Source organism: Lactuca sativa, chromosome 2 (assembly GCF_002870075.4).
Source record: "Lactuca sativa cultivar Salinas chromosome 2, Lsat_Salinas_v11, whole genome shotgun sequence".
NCBI classification, from domain to species: Eukaryota; Viridiplantae; Streptophyta; class Magnoliopsida; order Asterales; family Asteraceae; genus Lactuca; species Lactuca sativa.
This window is the reverse complement of record NC_056624.2, coordinates 137935992-137947191: the sequence shown is the minus strand read 5'-3', so window position 1 is coordinate 137947191 and position 11200 is coordinate 137935992. Positions and strand designations below refer to the sequence as shown.

Genomic DNA, 11200 nt, shown 5'->3' with positions numbered 1-11200 from the left:
TTAATTCTTGGGTATTATTATTTGAAATGAAAAAAAAAAAAAACAAAAACAAAAACAAAACGAAGGGAGACCGGATCTAAAACCCGGAATCTTGGATTGTATTTGGAGATCATTTTTTTTTTCTATTTTAAATCAACTAGATTAAAGCTTAATTAATAAGGTGATGTAAAGGATTTCCTAATTTATGGTGGAAATGGTTGAAAGCAAAGATGTCAAAAAGTAAGGTGAGACCCTAAACCCATAGTGCCCCAATCCCATATAAAAGATATTTGTTATAAAAATCATTGCTATTATTTATATAGATATAATAAATAATAACAATGATTTTGAGCTTCCAACAAAAATAATTTTTTTTTTTTTTTTGTAACGGCAACTATCGCACTCCTAATCTAATTATAAACACCAAGTCACCACCTATGTCTCCTAGTGAGACTTGAACACATGACCTCTTATTTGAGAAAATCACTCCTTACCACTAAGCCAAAGGGCCTTTGGTAACATTTTGAGTTAACGTTATTAGTATCACGTTTTGAGATGTGATAACATTTTTGTTTTTAACATGTAAACTTATATTATAAATAACTATTTTTAATCCAAAGATAATTTCTTTTAGCCTAATAAAAAATATCCCAAAATCAATCAGGGGCGGAGGCGGGGGAAGGGGGAAATGTCGGGGGTGGGGGCGGGGGATGCAACCCCCGTCCCATTTGCCCCCATTGACATTCCTAGTTAAAACCTATATTCTTTTATTATAATTTGTGTTGGTGATTTAATTTTTCTTTTTGTAATCGATGAAATCTAGAGGTGCTTAATTGACAACTTTGATTTTTTGTGATAAAAACACTACAAGGAGAATATTTGGTAGGACGTGATGAAGGGGAGGAATACGACGAGAGCTACGATGGTGGTGATGTGAGAGGCAGATAGGATTTGCAAAATGATTAAAATTCTTTTAAACAAAATTTCATCATATTATCATTCCTTAACTTATTAATTTTCTTTCCGGTTTGATTTTTGATCATAATCTTCCATTCTTTAAAAGAAGAAAACGTTTCAAACTTGTTTTTTTCAGAAAATAAGGTCATACCTTTCGGGAGTAGTCATCGATTTTCGTCAACATATAACTCGCACCACCAAAAGATTTGTATTGTGAAGGACCCTACAAATCAGAATGTATGCAATCTGAGGCATCTTTGCATCATAGATTTTGGGCTGAAGCAGCCTCCACAACATGTTGTTTGATCATTCGTTCACCTTCAATTCCATTGGACAAGAAGACTCCGATTGATGTTTGGTCCGGTTCGTCCGTAGACTATTCGGAGCTGTGGATTTTCGGGTTTGTTGCATATGCTCACGTTGATAATGGTAAGTTGAATCCTAGAGCTATTCAATGCATTTTATTGGTTAAAAATTAGGGGTGAAAGGATACAAGCTTTGGAATCCTGAGACAAGCAAAGTAATTATAAGTCGAAATGTCGTCTTCAATGAGACTATGATGTATTGCTCATCCAACAGCCACGTCAATTCTCAACATGGTTCTTTGCCACATATTATAGACTCATCCAAGGTTTCTCCTAATCATATTGATTCCCATGAGAGTGCTCAAATTCAGGTGGACCACACTATTGCTTCTGAAAATACCGAAAATCAAGACAATTCGCGCAACCCGAGTAACAATGTTCCATCAACTCCTTCAGACTCTTCATCCCAGTCTCATTCTATTGAAACCGGTAGACCTAGGAGTGTTATTAAACCTCCTAGTAGGTTCACTAACATTGCTTATTCAGTAGCTTATGCTTTCTTAGTTGCCGAAGAAATTGAAAAATATCAAGAGCCATCATCATATACTGAAGCAATTTCTACTTCTAATTCTGACAAGTAGATGACTGCAATGCAAGAAGAAATGGAATCTATAGAGAAGAATCAAACTTGGGAACTTGTCAAATTACCCAAGGAAGAAAAGCCAATTAGATGCAAACGGGTGTACAATAAAAAGGAAGATTCCAGATTCAAAGCCCGACTCATTGCAAAAGGTTATAGCCAAATACCCAATATAGATATTACTGATGTGTTTTCACCCGTTGTCAAGAATAGTTCCATTCGTACTTTAATTAGAATTGTTGTAATGCATGATTTGGAGCTTCAAAAAATTGATGTAAAGACTGCTACGATGATTTGGAAGAAAACATTTACATGGAGCAACCCGAAGGTTTTTCCATTCCTGGGAATGAAGATTTGGTGTGTATGTTAAAAAAATCGTTTTATGGCTTAAAGCAATAACCCCGACAATGGTATAAGAAGTTTGACAACTTCATGATGTTTCAAAACTTCAAAAGATCATATTATGATTCATGTGTTCACCTAAAATTCGAAAAAGGGCATCATATCTACTTATTACTCTGTGTCGATGATATGCTTATAGTTGCAAAAGAGAAGTTTGCCATCACCAAACTGAAAACCCAACTTAGTCGGGAGTTAGAGATGAAAGATTTGGGTGATGCAAAGAAAATATTAGGCATGGAAATATCAAGGGATCGATCCATAGGTAAGTTATACTTAAGCCAACAGCTACATCAACAAAGTTCTACAACGATTCAACATGCAAAATGCCAAACCAGTAAGTACACTGCTTGCCGGCCATTTTAGGCTTTCTTCTAGACTTTCTCCACAAACACATGATGAAATTGATTAGATGTTAAAGGTTCCTTATTTAAGTGCAGTTGGATCGTTAATGTATGCTATGCTTTGTTCCCGTTCGACTTATCACATGTTTTGAGTGTTGTAAGTCGTTTTATGGCTAATCCGGGAAAACAACACTAGAAAGTCGTTTAATGGATCTTCCGATACCTTAAAAGTACTTCGAACGCCTGTTTGGAGTTTGGGAAATCAGCAACTGGGCTATGTAGATACGTTGATTCTGATTATGCATGCGATATCGACAAAAGAAGATCCCTCACTGGTTATGTTTTTACTATCGGTGATTGTGCCGTGAGTTCGAAAGCTACACTTCAATCTACCATTTCTTTGTATATTACGGAAGCTGAGTACAAGGCCATTTCGGAAGCGTGTAAAGAGGCTACATGGCTTAGAGGGTTGTACGGTGAGCTATATGGTGATTACTCTTGCACTACAATTTATTACGGTAGTCAAAGTGCGATATGCCTCACGAAGGATTCGATGTTCCATGAACGAACGAAGCACAGTGACATATGACACCATTATATCAGAGATGTCATAGCCCAAGGCGATATCAAGGTGATAAAGATTAACACCAACACAACTTGGAAGACATTATGACGAAGCCGGTTCCGACCGCCAAATTTGAACATTGTTCAGATTTGGCTGGTATTTCAAATTGAGTCCTTAGGGGCTTTTGAACACTATATGTTTTTCATTTCTCTCGATGGTTGAAGGTTACGTTGCTGAAGATTGGTTTCGTTGCAAAGTGGAGTTTGTTGGATATGCTCTGAACAGTTTTCAACTTGGTGCCCAAGAAACTGACAACTATACTAATTGAGTTGTTTTTGTTTTCCTTGCCCATCAAGTAAAAGAGTTAGATTAGGACTCGTTTAGTTAGTCTTATACAAACCTAAACTAACACAACCAGATTAGGGACTGAATTTTGGTCTCGAATTAAATCGGCCAGACATTAATGATTCGCACATTAAAATCAGTCCTAGATAATATCTTAGACTAATTAATCAGTCCTAGATACATTATATCCAAGACTGATTAATCAGTCCCGTATATTTTAGTCACAGAAGCCCATTTTTCTTGTAGTGCGTGAAATTGTTGGTGTAAGTGCTCCTGGAAACAAAAGCAATCTTGGAAGAATCATACTGAGAAATTCACATTGATATTGGTCTTGTATGTAATTATCATATAAGACCCTACAAAGACTCCAAGTGAAATAGAGTAGATCGGTAATTTGATTATCCTTAACATGACTGGTAAATATATCTGCATAGGTTTGTTTATTTTCCATGATTAATTTGTGTAATTGGAATGGACAAATGTGTCTTCCATCACCTATTAGAATGATACAGACACAAACAATTGTTTTTCTATGCATTGTTTAATTCTTTTGTTCATGTTCGTTTCCAAGAGATATATTTGGTCTTAGTAGTTTTAGTTCACCAAAAATCTGTTGCATTTATAAGTGGCTTCAGTTGGGCAGTCAAAGGGGTACTACAAATCCACAATTGTAGTGAATAACTTCACATTACTAGTTTTACAAACCACAAAAATTTAGAATTCGTGGCATTTTAATCCTTTAACATTATTTTAGCTAAAGATTACAACCATGAAAATTTAGAACTCCTTCTATTAAATCCTCGACATTTCACCCAAACATTACAACAATGAAAATTTACTTAAGTAATTACACTTGATTACGGATCTGGACTTACCAGAGAGGGGTGGGTGGAAATAAAAAAGGGATCACATGACCATCATACAGTGAAATCCACATATCTCAATTCTTCTAGAACGGATGGATTTGTACTTATTTGAAAAGGATTACCAGAGAGAGGCAGATGGAAGACGGCTATACCGGCCAAGATTATCGCTCATGGCCAAAGTCGGATTTAGTTGCCAGAGAAGAAAAAGGAGTGTGAGTGAAAACGAAGGTACATAGAGTTCTAATAAATAATAATAAAAATAATAATAATAGTAATAATAAAAATAAAAACAATAGAATTAATAATATCCTTGTTATTACTAATTGTTTTCTGTCCATTATCAACAAAAATATCAAGATCAGCACGCACGCCATCGATGATAAACAGGTTTCAGCCTACAAAAAGGCAATAAAAACATGAAAAACAATATAACGTTTTTTGGGCTACAAAAGTTTAGAAATTAATGGCTTTTCTAATGTATGATCATAATAGTTGTTTATTATTTTTTATTATTATTATTTTTGTATTTCATGCTTTATTATTATTATTATTATTATAAAACTATGTTATAACCAATGAAGACCATAGTCGGTATATTTAAAATTATTATATAGACAAAAAAGGCAAAAAAAATGCAACAGATTATCAATTATAAGTAATTATGAATTAATTTATTAAGTAAAATAAACGTAATATTTTAACATAGATTTTGAAATATTTATTTATATACTTCATTGGTAGTTTTATTGGGATACATTAAGATTTAATACAATTATTATAAAAGATAGGTATCATATAGTTTGAAGTTGTTGTTAGGATAAGAGTTTTATTTTTATGATTTAAATATTTGTTAAAAAAAAAACCTAACTGAAAATTGATAAAAGTCATAAAAAAGAATATCACTAGTCAAAGAAACATGTGATATTTTTATGTTTCCTTATTAGAATATGTGGATGTAATTATTATTTATTAATGATAACAATTCATTTATTTTATAAGGAAAAAAAAAAAGAAGCTTTAAACTTTAGTGATTTATGAATACAAATATTTAGAATTCATGCATGGAATGGATTTTGAGATTAAAAAGTCAACAGTTTTTCTAAATCCCGATAACTTTTAATATTGGAGTAACAAGCATATTCAGGTAAATATCATAAGTTCATAACCACTATCAAACTACATTACGGTAAATGTACAACAATTTGATTTTTTTTTTTCAGTTAACTTTTTTTTTATAAAATGTGTATTAATTAATATATTAAATAATTAAAAATAAAAAAAGTAATTACTTGCAATTTCTTAATTATTTTGTGGGTTTACTTTTAATGATTGCCTTTAACTAGTATGATTAAGAGTGTCTTTAATTTTAGTTTAGTAAAATAAAATATCTTTTTAGCCGAGAAAAATTCTACTATCTCGAGACATAAAGGAATTTCTTGAATTTCAAAAATATTGAACATACATTTTCTGCCGATGTTTTCGCAAGTTTACTTAATATTTGTAGTTTTCTCTTGTGGATTGCAGGTACATTTGGTGCCCATGTTTCTGAAAGTTCCTGAACCATCCAAGAAAAGTTGTAGAGAAGTGTAAGCAGAAACACTAGGGTTGTCAATCGATGACACCTCACGGAAAAATATACGATACAAAACGAAACAAAATTAAGAAGAAATCGAAATTAGAATTCATAATCGTATTAGTGTTCGTGTCAGGTGTAAATAACACGACATCTTGTCGTGTCATGGTCAAAATTTGGCACGATTTAACTTGTGTTTGTCATGTTATATTAGATTAAATATGAATTAAATAAACTAATAATTGTATCATGTGATCTTTACCGTATCGTGTCGTGTTTTAATGGATTCGTCTTTGTGTTAATGAAAATAAACACGACATCTTGTCATGCCATGTCATGCTTGTGTTACATAAAACATTGTCGTGTCGTCTCAGACAAAAACACAACACAAATGTCAGATTTTACACCCATAAGAAACACTATATATGAGTACAATCTAGTTGTTTAATTAATTACCATGTATGGAAAAACTTTCACAAAAGAATGAACTTACTTGCAATTCCAAAGCTTTCTCAAGTTTCTCTACCACCAAACCCATCGATGGTCGTTGTTTTCGATCATCCTCCAAGCACTGATATGCAATCTTTGAGACCATATTCAAGGAATCCGAGTCCATTTGTTTCTTTAAATCAAGATCAATTATATCATTGAAATTTCCTTTTTTGTAGCAGGTCTTAACTAGTTCTGTTAGGAATCGCCGTTCATTATTTACATTCATGAACACCGGCCTCCCACATAGTACTTCAAACAACACCACGCCAAATGAATAAACATCCGATTCTTTTGTCAGAATACCTGTATTTATATACGCAGGATCACAATAACCATGTGTGCCAGCAAGATTCGTAATGAGATAACTCTCATTTTCATTTGCACGACCTATTTTGGAAAGACCCAGATCTGAAATCATAGCTTTCCAGTTGTGATCTAATAAAATATTCGAACTCTTTATATCCCTGTGGATAACTCTATGATTTTCTGCAACATGGTTATGAAGATAATCCAAACCCCGTGCTGCGTCAATGCATATATTGATTCTTTGCTTCCATGGGACTGGAAACCTGGTATTAGACATACTTAGGTAACAGTCCAGGCTTCCATGCTCTGCATACTCATAAATAAGGATCTTTTCATCGTGTTCCTCACAGTAACCAAGAAGGGAGACCAGGTTTGGATGTTCATAACGGGAGAGTAATTGAATCTCTGTTAAGAACTCCTTAAGACCTTGACCAGAATGGTTGGTTTTTGGTAGTCGCTTCACAGCGACAGAGGTAAGTTTACCGGAAAGTAAGAGTTCTCCTTTATATACATCGCCATATCCACCCTTTCCAATAATGGTCTTGAAGTTTCTAGTGGCTATTTCTATATCTCTAAAGGGTACACAGAGGTGTTGCCACTCTCTAATGAGCGACATTAAAGGAAAAAATGTGGATCTCGAGAGTGAATAGAGAAAGAAATGATTCACAGACAAATTGTGTCAAATGAAGCAACAGGAATGTTGAATGATGAAACCAGGCTGTATTAATGAAAAAGGACAAGCGAAAAGTCTGTCTTCCCCATTGTTTTTGTTATTTAAATTTGTTAGAATGTTCATCAAGCGTAGACTTGTCTAATTAATAAATCTAAAGTAAACCATGTTGTTACTTATCATTGATCATGCCAATATATGATAGCGATTGTGTTTGTTGGAAACCGTCAACAAAATTCACCAACACCAGGAAGCCAAAAAAAATAATATAAACTGATCAAGTTGACTGACTAAACAACCCAGAAGACTGCACGAATTAAGGAACGACTAATGAAAACCATCAAAACCAGAAACCTTCAAACGGAAACCTCCCAACACTTTTGTGAAGTAGTCAAACTTGCGATTTTTTTCATTAAATCTTTTAAGAAATCATCAAACTATTCATAATTAGGATTTGTTTTGGCTTAGCCGTTTAGATCTAATTTAGTTTTTTTTTTTTTTTTTTTTCAATTTTTGGTTTCCAAATCCGAAAGGATTTTGATTCCATTTGTTTGATTAAGATTTTGTCTTAATTCTTGGGTATTATTATTTGAAATGAAAAAAAAAAAAAAAAAGAACGGAGTCTGGATCTATAACCCAGATTTTTGGATTGTATTTTGTTCGATGAAAAAATGGATTTGGCGATCATATTTTTTCTAGTGCAAATCAACTAGATTAAAGCTTAATTAATAAGGTGATGTAAACGATTTCCGAATTGATGGTGGGAAGGGTTGAAACCCATATTCTTTTATTATAATTTGTGTTGGTGATTTCATTTTTCTTTTTGTAATCGATGAAATCTACCGAGGTGCTTAATTGACAACTTTGCTTTTTTGAGATAACAAAACTACGAAGAGAATGTCTAGTAGCACAACAAGTAATAAGCCTCTTAACGAAGTCATCTTTAGCGACGACGGGAACCTTTAGTGGCGACATCAGAAAATGTCGTCGCTAAAGGTTTCCGTCATCGCTATAGACGACGTCGCTAATGACCTTCTATCAGCGATCCTGTCGTGCCACACGAAAGTTGATCCCGACGGTATGGCGTTAAACTAATCCATCAGTTAGGGTTTAATCTCATGGGAGGTAATAAAGGCGACACCAATTGCGACGGCATGTCGCTGCTATTGATGGCAATCCACGTGAATGAAATCTTGGCCGTACGATTATTTTTTAATCGGACGGTTAATAATCATAGCAGAAAGACATGTGATTTTCCCTTCAACATGTCGCCGTTATTGCCCAAGCGTCGCCGCTTATGGTAACTCTGTTAAGACAATAATGAATATATCGATAAATTCTAAACATGAATATGAATCAAAACAATAAAAGGAATGATCGAAGTAATGTCGAATGATTAATAATCACTGGGTTAGAAGATCTTGATGAAGAAATTCTTTGTAAGGGACGGTAGGGAATCACAAAACGATTAACCCTACTACAATACATGCATCCAATATTTAACGCCTAACCCTAGCATCATCAAGACGGAGGGAAAGACCCAAAGCGTAAAAAGGCTAACTACATACATAATAAATTTGACACAATCTAATAAATAACCCAACAATCTCCCCCTTTGTGTCAAATAAGGAAGGCAGATTCTTTAGTGGTGTTGGCGCTTTTGAACTTTGAAGAGTAACGACATTAGACCAAGCAAAGATTTACGAACAGTGATGTACCACTTAATCATATTTGTGAAGCATTTCATCTCAATAGCATTGTTCCCTTTGTACCCTCCTGCTAATTCCATAACATATTCTAGGCACGGAGTGGAATACAAATGCTTGTCAGGCAAAAAAAGCCACATCTTTGAAAATTTGCACTAGCCCTTTCTCGTATCTGGAACGTTATACTTCAATTGTCCTTCGGAATTCGTCACAGTTTCATCTTGTCAAGATCTTTCGGAGGCTCTTTAGGTAGCATTGTAGGTTTCTTTCAAAGAACAGTCGTAATCTCTACATCCATCTTACCAACTTCTTGGATGTAAGAAACCAACATTCTTCTGAGATCTGCAACAACAGGTTCAAATTTATGTTCATCCTTTAGCAATAGATGCAATAGAGAAATACAGTTGAATGGGTTAAGGTAGGGCAAATCAGCGAGAGTAAATTCAAAAATAGAACTCGCAGCCCCACGAGAAACCTTGAAACAAGCATTGATAAAACTCTCAGTTTCAATTAGTCCAAAAACTATCACAACAATAATCTTCTTTGAGCTCCATGTTTGGTACTGAGGCTTCATGTGCTTGAGATAAAACGAGAAAAGCACATGATTAACATCATGGTCCGGAAGAGGGGCGTTCGTAATCTTATCGAAGCTACAAAACTAAAAAGCCTTCGGAGTGATTGGAAGATCAAGCTGCGAGTCCAAAGAGTTCTCCAAATCAAATGATACTACGGGCTCAAGCCATTAAACATTTGGATTATTAACGACTTCGTTCAGAATACGCTCCATAGACCAGGAAGGGAATAAAAGCTTTTGAGTTTCCAGGGTGACTTGGGCTTCACGAGATTCCTTTTCTCGAGCTTCAGGTTCCTTGGAAATTCGCAAATTCTCATCAATCTCTGTGTCACGAGACTTGCGTTTAATCTTTTCTCCTTCATCATCTTCTTCTTCAACATCATCATCAATCACCTTTTCTTTACCTTTCGATCCTGAAGCTTCATTACCCTTCAGATCTTTTGATTTCGGCTTTTGTTCATGCTTATCAGAGCCACCAGCCACCAACTGGTTTCATGATTTCTTCACCAGATACCTTCTTCACTTCTCCCCCTTGTTTCGGAAGAGTACCCGATGCCGAAACACCTTCTATCCGATCAATGTGACAACAGTCAATTTTGGGTTAAAGAAAGTCAACGAAAGTCAATCAGTTCAACTCAACTCGTATTAGAATTTTAGGAGAAACGTGAAGTTTCCTAATGTTTCTAATGTACTATTAACAAGTTATAATACAAAGTACTTCTCTGGTTGCAAATTATCGAATATAAACCCGAAATAAGGTTATTATCGTAACAATTCGGTAATTCAATTTTATATTATTTTAGTACAAATAATATTCATAACTCAATGTAGTGGAGTTCATAAACCTTACACTATGGGGAAAATTCATAGCAAAGGCTACAAACACAAAATTTTTGGTGAATTCGTCACCAAATGCGACAAAGTCTATACCCGACTAAACACCCAATTTTTAACGGAACGAACTTGGAAATTCGACCTAACTTTCATATAACGTAGGGATGAGCAAAAGGACCGAACCGGTCGGAACCGGCCCGAACCGAACCGGACCGGGGAACCGGTTTCGGACAAAATCAAGAACCGAACCGGCCCGGCGGTTCTACCGGTTCCGGTTTTACCGGTTCCCGGTTTCTACCGGTTCTTGTCGTGTCTTCAAATGTTGGAACCGCTCCTTGAAAAATAGCATCATACGGTTCCGGTTTTTGCCGGTTCTACCGGTTTTTGCCGGTTCTACCGGTTCCCGGTTCCAAAAATCCACAAAAATAACGTCCCGGTCCCGGCCCGACCGGTTCTATCGGGTTCCGGTTCCGGTTCCGGTACCGGTTCCGGCCGGTTCCCCGGTCCATATGCTCATCCCTAATATAACGTATTATTATTTTAACAATAATGGTTGTTATGATAATCTGAATTTTTATATTTCAAATTAAATATTTTATACATCCTTTATACCCTATTTTCTTTATTCAAACCCCGCCATTTTAT

At 35.0% G+C, this 11200-nt stretch overlaps 1 protein-coding gene across 1 annotated transcript; it reads right to left on the bottom strand.

The window, feature by feature from the left end:
- Positions 1 to 4202: 4202 nt before the first annotated feature.
- Positions 4203 to 7526, bottom strand: LOC122194429 (putative receptor-like protein kinase At5g39000). Its single transcript, XM_023908724.3, has 3 exons — positions 6467 to 7526; positions 5863 to 5955; positions 4203 to 4795 (listed from the first exon to the last, which is right to left on the bottom strand). Exons 1-3 carry the CDS (start codon positions 7385 to 7387, stop codon positions 4562 to 4564), a joined length of 1248 nt encoding a protein of 415 aa, XP_023764492.1. The 5' UTR covers positions 7388 to 7526; the 3' UTR covers positions 4203 to 4561.
- Between the last annotated feature and the right edge of the window lie 3674 nt (positions 7527 to 11200).

Excerpts from the sequence above, each read along its gene's own strand:
- LOC122194429 (XM_023908724.3), bottom strand. The coding sequence starts at position 7,387 with ATGTCGCTCATTAGAGAGTGGCAACACCTCTGTGTACCCTTTAGAGAT. Across the intron at positions 5,956-6,466 it reads AGAAAGCTTTGGAATTGCAA|GAACTTTCAGAAACATGGGC; the intron begins GTAAGTTCATTC and ends TGGATGGTTCAG. Across the intron at positions 4,796-5,862 it reads CGAAAACATCGGCAGAAAAT|GCTGAAACCTGTTTATCATC; the intron begins GTATGTTCAATA and ends GCCTTTTTGTAG.